General features: G+C 47.3%; 1 protein-coding gene across 3 annotated transcripts in view; it reads right to left on the bottom strand.

The window, feature by feature from the left end:
- Positions 1 to 20,241, bottom strand: part of Crtc3 (CREB regulated transcription coactivator 3) — a 110,079-nt gene that overhangs the window by 27,964 nt on the left and 61,874 nt on the right. For 2 of the 3 annotated variants that reach the window (XM_028873767.2, XM_028873769.2), the window contains exons 3-6: positions 19,217 to 19,336; positions 9,587 to 9,648; positions 7,316 to 7,378; positions 5,178 to 5,278 (exon numbers count right to left, since the gene is read on the bottom strand). In XM_028873767.2, the coding sequence (XP_028729600.1) occupies positions 5,178 to 5,278; positions 7,316 to 7,378; positions 9,587 to 9,648; positions 19,217 to 19,336 (346 nt within the window). The remainder of the gene's footprint in view (positions 1 to 5,177; positions 5,279 to 7,315; positions 7,379 to 9,586; positions 9,649 to 19,216; positions 19,337 to 20,241) is intronic. The other variant, XM_028873768.2, reaches the window with a different exon arrangement.

The raw sequence follows: 20,241 nt of genomic DNA, 5'->3' as shown, positions 1-20,241 counted from the left end.
ACAGCGGGGGGACGGGAGCTTCTCATGCAGCGTGGCTTTTGAGAAAGGGCAAGGAACGTGACCGTTCTGACCACCCAAACGTGATGATCCTATTAAAAATGGCAAATTACATTTATGAAATGGTCTACTATGGTACACTGAAGAATCTCTTCATCGAGACACTCGAAGTTTAATTACTAAGGCTGACCAGTCCCTCCAGCATGAAGAGCCAACTGGGGGTCACCATGTGACTCTCAGAGGTGAGCAGATTCCCTGTGGGGTATCCCGCTGGTGCTACCCTCTTCCCCAGACTGGTGCAGGAAGCAGGCTTCATCCCCAGGCAGGCAGGGAAGACCAGGGAGGGAGATGATAACACTTGCTGTGTGCCAGGCACCTCGCACAGTGATCTCATGTAATCCTTGGAGCAACTGTCTGAGACATGAGTTCTCACCACGCCCAAGAGCACACTGCTGGTTCTGGGACTAGAACTCTGGGCATGGTCCCTCCAGAAAGTCCACGTCCCTAGCCGATGTGCTGTCCCCGGAGGAATTGAGGTGAGTGGAGGAAAGGTTAAAGCGCTGCCTCCTCGGTGAAGACAGAGTGGGCAGGAGTGACGACAGGGAGGAGAAGAGGAACACACACACACACACACACACACACACACACACACACACACACACACACACACACGGCAGGGGCCGGAACGGTGAGGTCTGGCCGGGCACAAGCTGGGAGGAGTCCGCTAGTCATCAGATGAAGTGGAGAGCAGAGGCCTGGGTTAGTCATGAGCTGTAGACTGTTCTTATGGCAGAACCTGAGATGCCTTGGGACAGCCTCAAGGCCAGGACACCACAGAAAACCAACAGACTGGACAAGCAGCCCAGAGGTAGGGTACTTGGCAGTGAAGACACAAGGCACACTGCAGGGAGCAAGAGCAGTTTGTCTGGAGTGTGGGGTGAAGGTAAGTGAATAAGGGAAGCTAAACATCACTCTCAGGGGGTCCACTTAAGTGACCAGAGGCCGGGGGCAGCCATGACTGACAAATTTATTTGAAATTAGCATAGAATAAAATAGCCAAATTTAGACTTCTACTGCTACTACTACTACACACAATTACACACACACACACACACACACACACACACACACACACACACACTACCAAAGGGTACAACTTTAACAAAAGCGATGAGAACAGAAAGCAGGGGATTATGACTGGGTATCTAGAAAAAAGAGGAAATCCATTCACTGCAGTCCCACAGGGGACAGGACTGCAATGACCAACACCACATCTGTGTAGCAGGAAACCCATAGCCTTGGAGCCTCAGAGGGTTGATCTAACTAACATCGGAGACCATGTTCCTTTTACGTGCTCCCATGTCTGGCAAGCCTACATAATGCCTCACAGTCTTCGTGTGAAGTAGAAATACAAGGTGTAGATATTGTAACCACACTGAATCCTAAGAGAAGTTTCTAGAATTCCAGCCTTCCTGTCTGGGCCTTCCTGCCATCCTGATGACACTTTTACTTTTGTTTTGTTTTTTATATTTTATTTTATTCCACCCCCTGGCCCCCTGGTGTGTGTGTGTGTGTGTGTGTGTGTGTGTGTGTGTGTGTGTGCGCGCGCGCGCGCGCGCGCGCCATGATGCATGTGCATGTGGAGGTCAGAAGACATCCTTGGGTGTTCATCCTCAACTTCCACCTTCTTTGAGTCAGGGTCTCTTCTCATTTGCTGCTGCATACTCCAGACTATCTGGCCCATGAACTGGGGACCTTCCCATAGAAGCACTCAGATTACAGGTGTACATGGCAACATCTGGCTTCTACTTGGATTCCGGGGATCTACACACAGGTTCTCACGTTGGCATGGTAAGTATTTCGCCTGCTGAGTCTGCCCAGTGGAGGTGTCTTTGTCAGGAAGGCAAGTGTCACTGGCAGGCTTAGCTCTGCTATGGCTAATTGACTTTAAACCGTCTCCTTACACTGTGAGCCAGAGCTTAGTGCTGCTTGAAGGGTCACTGAGCTATAGATCACATCTCTACCCCTCAGAGGAGACTCAAGGGACTACAGTCCCCAGCGATGGCGGTCTGTAGTCACAGGCTGCACTCTGCCCTCCTAGCTGCTCCCTGAAGAACAAGGGCCACTTTAGCTCCTTCTACATGCTACTATGAAGGAGGACAGTTTGGAGATAAAGCCAAGCTGTGGGACAGGGCAAGTGTCACAGAGAGCCATTGTGCTGATCCACCCACATGGACATACGAAAGAGTAATTAAACTGCACATGCTACCAGGGGAATGGGTAATTCAACAAGAGAGAGAAATGATAAAAACCCTGTTTGGTTGCATAAAAGTTTATTCCTGTCATTTACAACTTCGTGTCATTTATGTCTAATTGTCATGTAATTCAATAACCATCATGAAAAGTACCAACCATGTATCAGACTAACAGCTTTGCTTCCTGGGGATACAAACTGAGCTGGCAAATGGATCATATACTTGATGGCTCCTGCAGCTAGAGCAGGCACCCCCTCATCATCTGCTCCCAGTAACAACAACAACGATGACGGGCCTCCATCACTATGCCCAGCAAAGATTCCCAGGAAAGGGCCATTATTATTATTTCTACTACAGAATCTAGTTCTGGGCTTTGGTTATATTTTCCCATCACTTTTAAAATCTTTACTTTATTTGGTGGGTCCTATAAAAAGAAATACTTTTTTGTGAAGCTAGTTGGTATTTTTAAAATCCAAAAGGAAAGAAAATGAAAAACTTTAATGAATTACAGGGGGAAAATACATAAAACCATTTAAAATAGCTCCCACCAACAAATATAATTCCCCAGAAATAATTCCCATCCTTGGAGACTTGAATAATATTTTAAACACACTGGCTTTCCCATGTAAACACATCCATATTTGGACGTGTTTCTGAGTTCTGTGATATGGAGGCGACCGCAGAACCAGGCTCACAGTGCAGACATCCATGCTGGGGGCTGGCCCACCTTCTGCAGTTGGCAGATACTGTGCCTCACAATTTCCAACACTGACTTGCAAAGGAGAGCCCACCAAAGTTCCCAAGACAGCCAGGAGCCCTGTCCAGGCCTCACTGCTTCCTCCCACTTCCCTCTTGCTGCCCATGGAGCAGGGTCTGATTGCTCCACCCTCATCCCCAGCCTCACGCCCGCTGACAGCTCTCTTCTTCCCTTGGAGACTACGACTACGTTACTCTTGGCGTAAATATTCAATTCAATTTCTCTTTACATGGGAGCGCAAATGCTCCTCAAACTACTAATGGTTCCCTTGTCCTCTCCAGGCCATTAGTCCCTTCTAGAAAAGGATAATCTCAGCACAGAGGGCAACACCAAGGCTCCAGGGAAGATCATGTGAGGCTAGTTGGCACCCAGTCAGGGTGACAAAGGCCTTGCTGGGTGCACAGGCACCCCACTGGTTAGTCTCTGCTTTTTAAGGCTTTGTTTATACACAGCCATCTCTACCTATCCTGAAGCCAATCTCCTCTAACTTCCCACACCCCCCACTTGTCTAAGCACTGTTTAGTGACCCATATCCAATTCCAACTTCCCTGCCAACTTCCCTCTCATATATTCCCATGTGTGGAAATACAGCAGATGTCCCTGACCAATTCCGAAGCTCCCAGGCTTTACAGAGTCATTTCAGCAAAGGAATTGCACCAAGGGAACAAATAGAGCAACACTCACTATCAAATCCTATCCCTCCTATATGCAAGGGAGTAAAGACCATGAATGGCTCTCCTTGGAAGGAACAGACATTTTAGGCTTTAAATAAACCAAAACTGTGAAGAAAACTGGAAAAGCTCGTATCTAGGCCAGTCCTTACACTCAAAGTCAACCTGTATATGGAAAAGATGATTCAAACCTGTGTCCTTTCTAGAAGGCCCAGAAAGACGTGCTTGGGAAGCACCCCCACTATGGGTGCAGGTTAGATGTGAGCACCTGGAGTGAGTTTTAGAGAGTGCTCAGCACTGTGTAATTTTTTTTCTCACTTCTCCAGCAGTAAAAGCTTGCCTCTGTACTGGGCACTGTGTCAGGTGTTGGCTAGGACAAGACTTTTAAGATAGGGCCTTCAAGAAATTCACCCTAAGCAGAGGGAGAGAAGCACTCTCCACGAAGAGGCAGTAGTCACAGCACCTTTGTGTAGGAGCTTGGAGGACATGGGTAGCTCCGGACAGTTCCGGACAGCTCCTGACCAGTCATGAAAGGCCCTGCAAGTGCAGACACAGCTGAGGCCTTCACCCCGAGGAAGTGTGGCTGGGCAGGAGAGGAAGACGTGGGGAAAGGCTGAAGCAGCAGGACCTAGCGAGTTCACACAGCTGTGAGGGGTGGGCTGGGGAACAGGACGTATGCTCATGGAAAGCCAGAAAAAAGGCCTTGAAGGGAAGTGTCCGGACGGTTTCGGCAGGAGAGCATGAGGAGCAGACGGGGTTAGCAATGGAAGCAGAGGCGGCATGCGTCTGCCCTCTCCCGCCCGGTTCCTGGCCTTTCTCTTTCAGACTCTCTCTGGCCCACAGGGAGAAAACCAGTGTTCTGAGAAGAACTGGAGACCCAGGAGCAGGTGACGGTACTCGGCTCCAGTTCTCCTCTTCCTTGCCTGGTTCTCTGGGACATGGCTTCCTGCAGAAAGGTCTTCTCCTTGACTCTCCTCAGCCCGTCTTGTTTACTCTTCCCATAGGGGTTGTCTGCGGCAGTTCTGCAGGCCCCGGGTGGGGGGGGGGGGTTTGCCTCATCCTCAGGCCCAACCATACAAGGTCCATGGACCCGCAAAGTGAAGCCACCTCCTCCAACCTGGTCGTATCAGTAACAAAAGAAGGCCTTGGAGAACCCAGCAAAACCAGACTGCAAGGATGTAAGCTAGGACAGAGACCATCAAGGCTGCTACCGCAGGAGCCTGGGCACAAGATGGCGAGAGTCTAGAAAAGGGCAGCTGCTACAGGGAAGAGGAAGTTCAAGAGCCGAGAGGTGCCAACAGGGAAGCGGGCCCCAGGGAAGAGGCGAGGAAGGGGTGCATTCTAACTGTGTCGTGAGCACACACACACATCCCCTGCTGGGAGCTCTTCTCTGGAGACCACCCAACTGGGGAGAGGCCGGCACCACAGACGCTTTCCTCTCGGTTTCTACAGCGCAGGAGAAAGCACAGGCCCTGTTAGCGGGCCTGTGTGGCTTACCCATGTATGGGGCAGGCCAGGGGGACGGGCCGCCTCCTCCATACGGGTCCTGGGGCTTGGTGCTCAGAGCACTCGTGTGAAGAGCAGAATCAGAATTGGTCCTAAGGAGGGGAAGAGAGAGTCTGGCTGAAAATCCATTTTTTTTTCCTCAGTGAAATGCAGTTTTGTTTTTTGTTTTTTGTTTTCCTAAAAATTACCAACAGGAGAGAAGATGAGAATAATTGACTTACAAACATCCATACAATAAAGGATCAAGACCTACCTGTCCTTTACACCAAGAAGGCACCTGAGGACCACCACATGTTCAAAAAGAGTTTAATTTGTGCTTGGATAGTCTTACACTAGGATGCTAATGGCACAGTGAACTATTTCAGCAAGGCTGGCCTCAGACTCACAGCTTCCATGAGACCATCCCTTCCCTCTCTGCATCTCAAAAGAAGGTCTGTGGCCAGGCCACACTGGCTGCACGAGGCTTCCTGAGAATTCCTGAGCCTATGTGGAAAAGCAGCCGAAACAGCAGTCCTCACGCCTTCTCAGGGAGAACGCAAGGTGAAAATCCTACCACCATGCCCTACATTCTCACCCTGGGACGGCACCGCAGGGCTTTCTAGAAGATGTGCGCTGTCACGCACAACAGACTGAAGGCAGGACTGACCATGGCTGCCAGAGGTACAAGAATCAACTAGTCTCTGGACATTTTGTTTGCTTTAGAAAATGCCAGTGGGTATCTTTGTTTTAAAGGTACTATTTCTGTTGGCATGTGTAAGCTTATTGGTGCTCTGCTGAAAGGCACCAAGGGGAACATTTCACATCTGTTAGGTTTCCAGCAGCAGCAGCTGAGTATCAATGGGCATACTCACATACAGAAATGCTCTATCAGTGCTTTGGTGGGTTTTTCGCAGTGTAAAATAGTCCTAAGCAAACGTTTGGGATAGCAAGTATTTCAAATGCTCTCTGAGAGTTCTAGTGTGCGCACAACTTCAGCTCCAAAAGACCACAACGATTTATCTATCCCATCCAAAGGTCAAACTGTCTGTCATAAAGGGGGCACATGAGCAACTTCAAGTCAGCCTAAAATGCTTCTTCATGCTCTGCTCCAGGCGACAGCTTCATGTGACTTACGCCACGTGGCTTCAGAGAAGGGAAGAGGCGTCAAGGGAGGGACTCTTGGGATGCTGCAGGAACAGTGTGTGCCCCGAGGGCTCCTGGCTCCTTCAGAGTCACAGAAACCCCGAAAACATCAGTCCAACACAGAGAGAGAGAAGGAAAATGGGAATGTAGACTGGCTACTAGACCATGTAGAAACAAGTATGGTTAATTTTGCTAATCACATTGTGGTTATTATTTTAAGCCCCTCATTGGCCTTTTACTGTTGGACATTCACGGAGAGAAGCTTTATCTAGCTGGTCATGGAATGGCACATGAGGGGGAGGGAAGAAACGAGATTGGCAGGGTGCCAATCAAGACGGGGACACACTCTCCCAGTGAGCACGAGGGCTGCTTACAGCTTTCTCCCTCCCGCAAGAGTTTTAATTTCTAAATTATTTTCCAAGGTTCGGCTCCACAGCCCATACTGCTTTTCAACGTGTAGTCCCCCTGCCTCTCAGCTCTGGGAGCTGGGATTACAGCCTGAGCCACCATGCCCAACTCACGTCTTTCGTTGTAGTTTTTCAAATTCCAGTTCCTTCCGCAGATTAGCTAAGGTTTCTGGGGAAAGTCGTTTGTCCTCTTAGAGCAGAAGAGGCCGCTCATCCTTTCCGTGTCAGGACTGAACAAGGGCCTGGGTAGGCAACCTCGAGAACAGCTGGTGTTTATTGTCCTGTGCCTCCATGTAGCATCCTATTTAATCCTCACAGCCAATCCATCCCATCATGAGGACAATGACCACTTCCATGTTTGTATGTACTAACCAAGGCAGTCAGAAGTGACTTTGTCAGGATCACATGGTCAGAGCACACCTTGATGGTCCCCTCCAGACTTGATGTTCTTATTACACCATCTCCTACACACTCAATGTTTTTTCCTTTTCTTTATCGCTTCCTATAAACACAACTGATATAAACAAACTGGGCAGCAAGACAACATGTAGGACTACCTGGCCAAACCCAGGTACTCCTACTATGGAACAGTCCACATACCTGTTAAGTGCAGATGTCAGCCTGAATCCAGGATGCTTTTCTTCTTTCCAAGGAGGCTGTTGCCTTGAGAAACCAGAACGGCATAAAAAGAGAAGAAGCTTAAGCTATAGGACCCAAGAGTGCTTGATAGCTGCCCTTCTACACTAGCCAGAGCTCCCTAAAATGCCCAGGCCTCACTCTGCTCACCACTGTGGAGAGGAGGCCAGACTGAGGAACCTCTCGGGAGCAACAGCTCTGATTTCCAGGATAACTACTTCGAATCCATAGCACAGCATCAGCCAGCTGGGCACACCTGGATGCTGGCTGGAACTGGTCAAAGGAAGAATGACCTCCCTCTCCAAGGGACAGTAGGTCTTATTCCAGTGTATTAAGTTACCCCTCATCATGTACCTTGAGTGTGTGTGCAGGGCTGCTTTGGCAATCCTGGCTGTGAACATTCTGCTCTCTCATATGGAAGGCCATGAGAGCAATATACTGCTAACCATCCTATGAAAATATTCACTTCACCAACCCTAGGGCTCTGAGAAGCAAAAGATACTTCTGGGATACAGGGAAGAAGCACATCCATTTGGAGATCTGCCCTTTCTGACTTAAAATACAATACTGTATTATCTTACACACTTGAAACTCAGGACTCCTGAGGAGGCTGAAAACCTGCTTGATGTGGGGCTAGTGTTGGCCATCCTGACCTCCTTTCTCGGATCCAGACTACATTATCCGTGATGAGGGCTCAGTCAGTATTTGCCCAAAGAATCAATGAGGAAAAAAATTGAGAGCTGAGGCTCACAGAGTTCTTTCTTTTTGTTTTTTAACGTCTTCTTGTTTTTGTTTTTTTTTTTTGTTTGTTTGTTTTTTGAGGCAGGCTCTCACACTGTATCCTAGGCTGACCTTGAACTCAGCAATCCTCCTGCTTCAGCCTCCCAAGTTCTGGGATTAGAGCTGTGGGCCACCTCTCCTGGAGGTCCATCATTTGAAGAGTCTCCTAAGTCTGACATGGAGGTGTGAAGTGACGCACACACACATCACAGGCAGTCCTCTTTCTGTCACTGTATGACGGGTCACCATTACACCAGATGTAAGACACAGTCACAGACTCAAAGCCAAAGTCACTGCTTACGTTTTCAAGTCAGAAGTCTTGCATTCCTTTCAGTAACTGACTAAGAAATGCCACAGAAAGAGTTTATTTTTCATGTCTGTCATAAGACTACCAAATCAGACATTCTGTTGGTAAATGTTTTCCCAATGTATTTTTATTTGAATCTAGATTTGCCTAAGTAATTTTTATTCTCTATTTTCTTACAAGCTCAGAATTATCCATGGAAAGGCTGAGGTTTTTTGATGTTGTCGTGATCTGAGACAGGGACTCATTTCATAGCTCAGGCTACCTGGAGTTCACTAAGTTCCTCAGGCTAGCCTCAAACTTGTGATTCTTGACTCTTAAGTGCCGGGATTGCAGGTATATGCCACCACCCCTAGCTCAAGACTTACATCATATAAGATAAAACAAAATTTGATGTTGAAAATTTCTAGCTAGGCCAGGTACTTGGGACAGCCTGGACTACATAGAGAGACCCTGCCTAAAAAAACAAAAAAACAAAAACCACCACCACCACCACCAAAAATATAGTGGAACTTGTCTCTAGTACCAGCATTGGAAAGGCAGAGGCAGGAGGATCAAGAGTTCAAGGCCATCCTTGGCTACATCACAATTTTTTTTTTCTAGACAGGGTTTCTCTGTGTAGCTTTGCTCCTTTCCTGGAACTCACTCTGTAGACCAGACTGGCCTCGAACTCACAAAGATCCGCTTGCCTCTGCCTCTTGAGTGCTGGGATTAAAGGCGTGTGCCACCACCGCCCGGCTACATCACAAATTTGAGGCCAGATTGAGCTATAAGAGACCTTGACTCAAATATTTGAAAAAAACTAAAATAATATATAAATAAGTCTAAAACAGCATTCAAGATAGTTAAAATAAAGTTAAACCGTCTTAAAAAGAGGTTCTCTCCTATCTGTTAAATACGTCTATAACCGGCCGGAGAGACGGCTCAGGGAAAAGAGCACCGCTGCTCTTCCTGAGGACCTGGGTTCAAGTCCCAGCCTCCACTGTCTGTATGCAGTTCACAGGCTGTCTGTAACTCCAGTTCCAGGGGATCTGACACCTTCACACAGACAGACATGCAGGAAAAACACCAACGTACACAAGATAAAAATACATACGTTAAAAAAATACTTCCATAAAACACAACAAAACACTTCTACATAGCTCTCTTACCTTGGCCAGCTCTCATCCAGGGGCTGCGAAGAGTAACCGGCTGCAAAAGTATTTCCATCAAAGTAGAAATTTCAATAAAGGAAAACAAAATTTATGGGGAGTTGAGGCAGAATTAAGAAACTGAACTGGAGGTTAGGCCGCCGACTCTTGGCTATTGCTCTCCACACCTGATGGGGCATCCGTCCACACATTCTCAGCAGTTCCAGGTCTCCAGCTTTCACCAGTGTCCTCACCAGACTCGTGTGTGGTGTTCCTTTTCTTTGTGTGTTGTGTATGTGCACGTGTGTGTGTGTGTGTGTGTGTGTGTGTGTGTGTGTAAATGTGTGTGTGGGTGTGTGTAAATGTGTGTGTGTAAATGTGTGTGTGGGTGTGTGTCTGTGGAGGTCAGGAGTCGTCCTTAAGTGCCATTCCTCAGAAGCCATCCACCTTGGTATTTTGCTGTTGTTTGATCTTGGTTTTTGGAGACAGGGTCTCCCTGTGCAGTTCTGGCTGTTCTGGAACTTGCTATGTAGACCACACTGGCCTTGAAGTGCTGCCTCTGCCTCCCGAGAGCCAAGATGAAAGGCTCGCACCACCATGGCTGGCCCCTTGTTTGTGGAGACAGAGCTTCTCCTTGGCCTGCAGCCTGCTGTGCTTGCTGAGGAGGCTGACTGGCCAGCCCACCCCAGGATCTGCCTGACTCTGCCTGCCCAGTGCTCTCATTATTTTTAAACTTTATTTTTTGTGTGCATTGGTGTGAAGGTGTCAGATCCCTGGGACTGGAGTTACAGACAGTTGTGAGCTGCCATGTGGGTGCTGGGAATTGAACCCGGGTCCTCAGGAAGAGCACCCAGTGCTCCCAACCACTGAGCCATCTCTCCAGCCCCAGTGCTCTCATTATAAGCGGGGTGTCAGTCACCATATCCTGTTCTTTCACATGGGTTCTGGGGATCAATCTCAGGTCCTCAAGTTTACATGCTAAGTACTCTGCCCACTGAGGCTTCTTCCTCCCTCCCCCGCCTCGTGTGTGTGTGTGTGTGTGTGTGTGTGTGTGTGTCCGTCCGTCCGTCCGTCCGTCCGTCCGTCCTGTCCAACATCTGTTTTCAAGAACTTCATCTACTTGCATTACAAACTCTGCTAAGGCCATCCTATACCGGTGCCTTTTTCATGGGATGAATGGACTCAGGCCCAGTTAGTTTTAGTCAAGGTATCTAATTCACTTCAAACAGCAATTGGCTCAGGGATAGGCTTGAGATACAAACAGGACCAAGGAGAGTACTTTCCAGGGGGCTTTTCATGAGGTATTTGGGTCCAGGTGGCTCCAGAATGCTTGTCTATGCAAGAAGTCAACACCACAGAGATAGTCAGTCATAATGATAACACAGGGTTTCCTGGCCACAGCCCTTGGGTTCCAGTGATACACTTCCTTTTTCCTCAGGAGGCTGAGGCTTCAGACCAGAGTTGGCAACTTAGTGAGACCTTCTCTCAAACAAAGTAAAAACGAGAAGTCGTGGGTCTACAGCTCAGTGGCAGATCACTTGTCTAGCATGTGTAAGGCCCTGGGTTCAATCCCCAGGGCTGGGGGATGCACTTACCTTTTGAATTTGTTTGGGGGAGGCTTTGTTTGTTTGTTTTTGAGACAAGCACTTATTAAGTAGCCTAGGTTGGCCTAGAATTTATCATGTAGCCCAGGCTAGCCTCAGACTCAAAGCAATCCTTCCATTTCAGCCTCATGACTGCTGAGATTATAGGCATTTATAGCCATACCTATCTTTAAAAAAAAGTTCTCTTTCCAAATTACGGTGAGTTCATGTTACTTCTAAATCAAAAAAGAACTGTATTAGACTCGAAGTGGACGTAAATTCCTGGTGTAAAGGTATTGTTTTCTAGGTTCTGTGTTGCTTATTGGGTCTAGCACGTCTCAGGACCCATTCCAAACACACGGAAAGACAAATGGAATGTTTACTACACACTGAGTACAGCAGCGCTGTTGGTGGTGACCTGGTGACTTGCACTTAGAGGACTGTTTTAAGATAGTTTAAATATTGTTATTATCCCAATTAAACAAATTAAAAAGCTGGGTATGGTGGCACATGCCTTTGATCCCAGCACTCTAGGAGACAGAGGCAGGCTTATTTCTGTGAGTTCAAGGCTATCCTGGTGTACATAGTAAGTTCCAGGCCAGTCAGTGCTACACAGTGAGACCTTGTCTCAAAAAGAAATAAAGAATTAATTCATTTAAAAGGGAGCTTGGAGAAATGGCTAAATAGTTAAGGATGGGCAGCTCACAACCACCTGGAATTCCAGATCCAAGGGATTCAATGTCTCTGGCCTCCTCAGGAATCTGTACTTATATGCACATACTTCTCCCCCATACATATATGCTTAAATATAATACAAATCAATCCTAAAAACCCCACTTTCCAACACTCTCTCTTGCTGAAAGGCTAATCAGACTTCACAGCAGATGTCACCCCACAGTGTGGCTGCAGGGCCCTGGGCTTCGCTCACCTCCTCTCTGGTCTGAGATGTCACCCCACAGTGTGGCTGCAGGGCCCTGGGCTTCGCTCACCTCCTCTCTGGTCTGAGATGTCATCCCACAGTGTGGCTGCAGGGCCCTGGGCTTCGCTCACCTCCTCTCTGGTCTGGGCTCACTACCACGATTAGTCTTCTGCCTCTGCTGGTGCCGGGTCCCTCTCCTGTCCTCTCTGGTGCACACAGCCTCCTCGCCGACCTGGCTCACTCTTCACTGCCATCACCAAACCCACTCTTTTTGTCTCTGTGTCACTGATGGGATCACATACACACTTAACCATCACCAATACTGCTTTTGATTAGAAATCCTTATTTCTTATATTTGAGGACGAAATAGTATAGAACATGCAAGGTATACATTAAGATATCAGAAATAGGAAAATGGAGATAATAAGCACCTACTGTGTGCTGGGCTTGTGTTAAGCAAATTTATGCTCCCCTGTAGTCGTGTGTGTGTGTGTGTGTGTGTGTGTGTGTGTGTGTGTGTGTGTGTGTGAGAGAGAGAGAGAGAGAGAGAGAGAGAGAGAGAGAGAGAGAGAGAGAGAGGTTTCTCTGTATAGTCCTAGCTGTCCCAGAACTTGCTCTGTAGACCAGGCTGCCCTCAAACTCTGCCTCCCAAGTACTGGGATTAAAGGTGTGTGCCACCATCTCCTGGCAGCTCCCCTATAATCTTAAAAGTCCTAGGAGGCAGATGACATGATGACCATTTCATGGCTGAAGAGACAGAGGCTCAGTCCTAGAAGAACTGAGAGATCCATAATGCCACAGCTGGCATGGCAGGCTGGGATCAAACCTACCACTCACTGACCAAAGCTTCAGACTGTACCAAGCCATACGGTCTTTTGGGAGGAGGTGAACTGGCACCATGAGCCCCAGAAAAAACATGTACTCGGGGTGTTCTCAGAAGATGGAGCCTAGAAAGGAAAGAGTCACCTGCTTGGGCTCAGGAAAAAATGGTGTCTTAATGGAGTGGGGACCTGCCATGGAGGCCCAGGTAGGCATCTCAAGTGAATACAAAACATGGACTAGAGAAATGTGGGTAGTGATGGGATCTTAATGACTTCCTTTGCCAGGAAGAGTGCTATAACTGCTAGGTTTGTCTTCCACAAACTTGTTTTCTTTGTCATGTCTCATTACCTTATTTCTCAATCTGACTCTGAGCCAACACAATTAAACAATGATATATTCCATAGACACCTTTCCTCAACCTGTCTATGAAGTTCAGGGTAGATCTCTGGAAAGAGGAAAAAGACAGAGGTGATGAGGGAATAAGAGGCCCCATGAAACATGAGTATATCAGTGTTGGCGTTGGCAAAGCCTGTAGGGAGGAGACACTGAGTTTCACAGTCTGTGCTTATCGGCCTTTCTTCTGAAAATTTGATGAATCTCTGCTTACAGAAGTTCAATTCATAAAGCAGACGTCTAGCATGGTTTTTCAAGTACACTGCCAGCCTTAAAATCATGAAGTCCCAGTTGGGCATGGTGACACACACTTTTAATCCCAGCACTTGAGCAAGTAGAGGTAGGCAGAGCTCTGTGAGTTCAAGACCAACCTGGTCTACATAGTGAGTTCCAGGACAGCCAGGGCTACATAGGGAGACCCTGCCTCAAAAAAAAAAATCATTAAGTCCCATCACAAAGCGTTGGCCACTCAAGCTAGAATATGATGGCGTAGTAACACAGTAATCAGTATTTGCTGCCTCAATGTTGAGGTATAGTGAGTTTGCATTTTAACCTGCTTAATGAGCACTGAGAACATGAAAATGTAGCAAATCCTGGCTGTTCTTCATGTGCCTAGGCTGAGGTAAAAGAAGCTAGAAGATGTGACCTATGGGTTCTCTATTTCCATCTCATCTAATTCAGTGGATAGTTAAAAATCAAAGTTGCATGGCCCCTGTCCATGGACTGAGCTCAGTTTAACCTTGCTGACTGCAGGGACTCAGGGAGGAAGGATGCTCGTGTGACTCTGAGCTTAGCAAGGATGGGACTGAGCATGGAAAGTTGAGAAGCCAGGCTTCTCTGTCTAAGAGAAGGAAACTATTTGAGTCCATTCCATTGTCTGTACTGGATCGTTATTGCTACTCCATTTTCCCTTGTTCCCTGATTTCTCTTTCCTTTTCCTTCCTTCCTTCCTTCCTTCCTTCCTTCCTTCCTTCCTTCCTTCCTTCCTTCCTTCCTCCCTCCCTCCCTCCCTCCCTCCCTTCCTTCCCTCTCTCTCTCTTTCTTTTCCTTCCTTCCTTTTTTTTTGTTTTTTGAGACAGGATTTCTCTGTGTTGTTTTAGTGCCTGTCCTGGATCTCACTCTGTAGCCCAGGCTGGCCTTGAACTCACAGAGATCCACCTGCCTCTGCCTCCCAAGTGCTGGCATTAAAGGCATGAGCCATCACTGCCCAGCCTTTTCTTTCATTTTTCTCCCTTCCTAAGACAGGGTCTCATTCTAGACCAGGCTGGCCTTGAATTCACTGAATAGCCCAGGCTGGCCTTGAATTCACTGGATAGCCCAGGCTGGCCTTGAACTGCAATTATTTTCCTGTCTCGGCTTCCTGAGCACTGGAATTGCAGGTGTAAACCACCATATTCAGCCCAAATATGCTCATATAAAAAGAATTTATCCAAACAAGAAATTTTAAATTATTAGTCTCCAGGAGTGTGTGCATGCTGGGGAGGGGCACCACGCCAAGGCCCATTGGTTTACTAAAGGAGCAAGTTCTCTCCGTCCATCTTCTCGTGGGTTCTGGGGGTGGACTCAGGCTGCTAAGCATGCATCCCAAGCCCTGTAGCTGCTGAACCACCTTGCCGGGCCTCAAGTCAAGTTTGAAAAGAGAGGTAGGAGACCTTTCTAAGTCTGCACATGTGAGGAGGAAGCAGGCTTCATGGGACATTATGAAACCAGGAATGTTCTCCCTTAGAACTCTAAAGGACCAGTGTTTCTCTCTCTGCCTTTGGATAGGAATGTTAGTTAAGGGGTGGGTTTTTGAGGTCACATAGGTTTTGAAAACCCATAAAGACAGACATCTATTAACTCTACAGCTTCTCAGAACTCCACTGTGTACCATGAGACTCCAAGAGCAGGTGTGCATGTGGCGGTGTGTGTGTGTGTGTGTGTGTGTGTGTGTGTGTGTGTCACAGTGTTTCTTAGACTTAACAGGCTATGAATTCAAAGAACAGTGTCCCATGTTCTACAGTTTTCATCCTGTTGTGACCAGATACGCCAAGGCTGGCTGCAGAGGAGAGGCTCCTGTCAGTTCCTCAGGCATGTGTTCCAGGACTGCTCAGGCCAGGGTCTCAGTTCCGCTGGGGAACTGTCTAAACACTGGTTTTCTTCTGTTACAACAACACACCTCTCTTAGAAGACGGCATTTTCTAACACATTACCTACAGATCAGAAAATAGTCCAGAAACTTAACAAAACAGTGTTTGAGACAGAGCAAGTCTACGACCTTTGAGAAGCAGGGGTGGCGAGGGGGTGTGCTGAAGGCATGGTCTGTGGCAAACAGGCATCATTTTCCAGACTGAGCTCCTCAAGCCAAGAGGAGCCTTTGTGGTGCCTCTACTTTGCCTGCAACGGCAATGCCCTGGCCTTGTGGCAACCATGCCTGCCAAAAGCATGGCCTACTGCAGAAGGAGTCTGCTGTGCTTGAGCCCTGCGGGCGTGGCTGCCCACTTGGGAAGGAAGCTGGATTATTTGCTGAACAATGTTCATTTTATCTGTGACCATTGTAGCCCTGGACCAAACCCTTGTTAGCAGACTGCCCACCCTAAACAATACCCACGCTAAGAAACAACTGCAATAAAAGAATTCTGAATACATCTTTTTTTTTCCTGTTTGTATCAACAAAGGTTCAAACCAGTTTTCTGGCTTTTAAAATGGCAAATTTGGGCGCTGGAGAGATGGCTCAGAGGCTAAGAGCACTGGCTGGTCTTTCAGAGAACCTGAGTTTGCTTCCCAGCATCCACATGGCGGCTCACAACTGTCTGTAACAACAACTCCAGGAAGCCTCTCACCTTCTTCTGGCTTCTATAGGCACCAGACACACACATGGTGCACAGACACACACATGGTGCACAGACACACGCACAGGCAAAGCATCCATGTACATAAGAGATAACTGAAAAATTAGACTGGTACTATAGACAAACATGAAAGGCACCAGTTTAAAGGAGTTACTTCACAGCCAACAGAATGCCGGCCAGGAAAACAGCGAACGACTCAGGTGTCTCCCTCCAAACTGTGAATAAGTTACCACCTGAGATGTAAAAGCATCCTGCTTTCACTTGATGCTCCTAGTGTTTTGACCCCTCCAACAGGACGCCAGAGTTCACTGGTGGATACCCCTAGACGAGTGAACTTTCTCTACACCAGCAGATGTCCAGGCCCAGAAGCCAAATTAAGGACTTAAAAGATGACCACAGAGAAATGGCTCCTGATCAGTGAATCAGACTCATCCCTCCGGAAGCTCAACACCTTTCTCTGTATATTCCTTCCTTTCCTTTCCCTTGGGAGCTGGCAAGCCTTGCTGACGCTCTTAACAGGCTGATTCAGTCGGGTCATCCTCAGGACATAGTACCTACAAAGAGACAGGTTCTCTGAACATGCAGTGTAGTCTCTTCTGGAGTTCCATTCCCTTTGCCAGAACGTTTCTTTGGAACCTGAACTCTTACGTATTACCATCTGTGGTGGTTTTTAATGAGAACGGCCTCCACAGCCTCATATGTTTGAATACTTGGTCCCCAGTTGGTGGAACTATTTGGGAAAGATTAGAAGTTGTGGCCTTGTTGGAGGAGGTGTTATGGGGGTGGGCTTTGAGGTTTCATAAGACAATCCCAGCTAGCTCTCTCTCTGCTCTGAGGTTGTCTCAAGATGTGAGCTCTCAGCCACTGCTCTAGCGCCATGCCTGCTTCCTGCCATGCTCCCTACTATGACGGTCACAAACTCTAACCCTCTGAAACTCTAAGTCCCCCATAAACTCTTTCTTCCATGAGCTGTCTTGGTCATGGTGTCTTATTACAGCAATAGAAAAGTCACTAAGACACGACCTGAAGTTACTTTCCTTAATTAATTATTATTATTTGCCTCTTAGCTGTCTGTCATCTCCCAAAGGATGTAAAACTCAAGAATACAGGGATGATATCTATTCATCACTTTGTCCTCAGTCCTCCAGACATCTCCTGGTCCAGGGAAGAGTCTCCATGAATACACGTTTAACGAATGGACCCACCACACCCTACTTCTTACTTAACCCTCAAGCCTCGATCTCCATTCCTTTTCCTTTCCTTCCTCCTCTTCCTCTCCCCACCCCCTCCTTCTTTTTACCCCTTTCCCCCTCCAGTTCTTTTTCGTGCTGAGAACTGAACCCAGGGCTTGCTTTACACAAGATAGGTTCTCAGCCACTGAGCCACACTAGCAGGAAAAATATTTTTTCTTGAACCCCAAACCTTGAGAACGTTAGGCAAGTACTCTACCACTGAGCTGTACTCTCTCGCCCATGTGTTGTTAAATCGGGCAGAGAAACATTTGGTCTTTTGCTAGAGAATTCCAAGCAGTTTGGACAATTGCTTGGTGTGCCACTCCGTGACCCACATGTGCTAGCTAGATAAATAAACTGTGTTTCCCTTTTACCTTCTGCATTCTATGTGAAGTCATCACTCACTCCAGGAAGGAATGAATTCTCAAGACCATCTGGCACTTTCATTTTCCCTGACAGCAGCCATATTACAGACAAAGTCAGAAGTCACTGCACCTTCGTGGATCTAATCTCGTGTGTCTGGAGAGGAGATGGGAGAGATCAGTATTCACCGGGATCACTGTCCTCACCTCTCAATAGAGGAAAACCCAAGGGGCCTGGAAAGCAAGAACAGTTGGGGCTTCCTCTGTGAGTCCTAGGAGAACAGGAGTATTCTCTAGCACATGGCTCTCCTTGCCACTGAGTGGACAAGCCTGGGCTACATGAGTCACAGGCAAGTTACTCTGACATCTAGTTTTCTCGTGGGAAAATGAGGGTTAAAAAAATAAACGATTCATTGAATTCGGAGGGCTAAATGACTTATAAATTACCCCGCACAGTGCCTGGCATGGGTAGGTGCTCAGTAAACATGAGTGCCCTCCCCCACTTCCTGGTTTCTGAGCTTGTGAAGCCAACTCTACCATCACTGCCAGGAATCAGCTCTCTGTAGGGAGACTGGCCCCGCCTCTCGGCTCCTTCCTCAGCCTGCGCCTGCTGAGAGTGAAGTGAGGCAAGCTCCTGGCAGGCTGCTCTTGCTCCCTCTCCCACAGCATCCAGCTCAGTTTTGTCTGCCCCAAACCTCAGCACTGTGGGGGCCTCACAGGATGCCACCCCAGCCTGCCCCTCTCCTAAGAAGCACCACTTAAATCAAACTGCCCGATGAATTCACTGGCCCCTTTTCTTTATTACTTAGCAACACAGAGTTTGGTGTCACATCACTGTTGAAGAATTTTCCTAAATACCGCTGGAGAGATGGCTCGGTGGTTAAGAGCACTTGCTGCTCTTTCAGAGGACCAGGGTTCAATTCCCAGCACCCACGTGGCAGCTCACAACTGTCTGTAACACCAGTTCAAGGGGATCTAACACCCTCACACAGACATACATGCAGGAAAAACACCAATGCACATAAATTAAAAGGAAAAAAAAAGAATTTTCCTAAATACCAAGTTTATATTTTACTTGTCACTTACTGAGTTTGAAACTATACAAACAGACAATCTTAAGCGATTTCTCCTTTAAGCTCCAAAAGCAGGTCATCAGGTCAACAGAAATGCAAACACCAATTTGCCCGTTTCTTGCTAGATGGACTAAATCTCTCTAAGTTGATTCCAAGTCAAGCTTAACTTTGTTGATTTCTGGAGACAATGCTGAGGATACCTTACATGCCAGAATTACATGTTCATGCTCTGTTGTTCCAGTCAACAGAGCTTTCCAGAGGTTTTCATAAACACTGCCCGTGGTCCTTCCCTGGCTGCAGGAGTGTTTACAGTGTTGAAATCAGTCACTTTTATTGCTTCCTCTCGCAGATCAGACAGAATGACAGCGAGATAAATCCTGAGCGGTTCTCAAGCATTTCAGAACGCACACTCTCCTCAGACCGTGAAAAAGGATATTTGTCTCCCTGGCTTCTCCCCAGCCCGTCGGTGGAGCGGGTGGAAGCGGTTCCGGGCTGGCCTCTCCACCAGCCCATGGTGGCGGGTTCCGCGAACGTTATCAGCTTGATGAAAGGACTGCTGTGGAGAGAAAGGAGAACGTTTGGCCTCTAACCATGAAGTCGCCACTCACCCTCCAGAGCGACTGAGAACAGGCGAAAAGCCCGAGTTTCTAATTGTACTATTGCATGTTGGTGCTTTGTGTCAAGGGAAATAAAATGTCCCATGTGGCTGTTTCTACACAATTACAGAATATATCAGAAATAGTCTTTAATGTGTTACTATGGAAGCAGACAGACTATATATAAAAATTGTCATAATTAGGAAATAGAGAACGAGGGACTATGGCTTCACGCTCGTTCGGTCTCTTCTTGCCTTCTGAGAGCTAGAATTTTGAAATGTATTTACTGGGCCAGCAAGATGGTTCTGTGGGTAAAGGTGCCTGCCTCGCAAGCTCGAACTTTGGGTTCAACCCCCAGATCCTACAGAGATGAAAGGAAAGAACCATCTCTACCAAGCAAGCTGTTCTCTGACCTCTCCACAAGCACCACAAAATGTACACCCATACCCATGCACGAGTGTGCACTCATTCAAGCACACGCGTGCACACACATACGCAAATGTTTAAAAATGAAATATTGAGTTGGGTGGCACCTGTAACCCCAGAATTTGAAGGGACAGAGGCAGAAGAATCATGAGTTCAAGGCCAACATAGGCTACAGAGTGAAACCCTGTTTCAAATAAATAAATAAATAAGTATCAAAAAGAAATTAAACTCTGCTGCCCGAAAGTACTTATTTTTTCCTTTGCTTTTCAAGCTTACTTGTGTACAACTTTTGCATTGTACCCAGTGAATATATTTTTGAGATCTATTTTTGTACTTAACATTATTTCATAACATAAAATCTTTCTATTTACTAATTCAGAAATCACATAGTACTTCATTTCTAATACTCATACAGCCAGCAATCTACATTGTAATTCAA

This window comes from Peromyscus leucopus, chromosome 1 (genome assembly GCF_004664715.2).
Source record: "Peromyscus leucopus breed LL Stock chromosome 1, UCI_PerLeu_2.1, whole genome shotgun sequence".
NCBI lineage: Eukaryota > Metazoa > Chordata > Mammalia > Rodentia > Cricetidae > Peromyscus > Peromyscus leucopus.
This window is presented reverse-complemented; position numbering and strand designations above follow the sequence as displayed.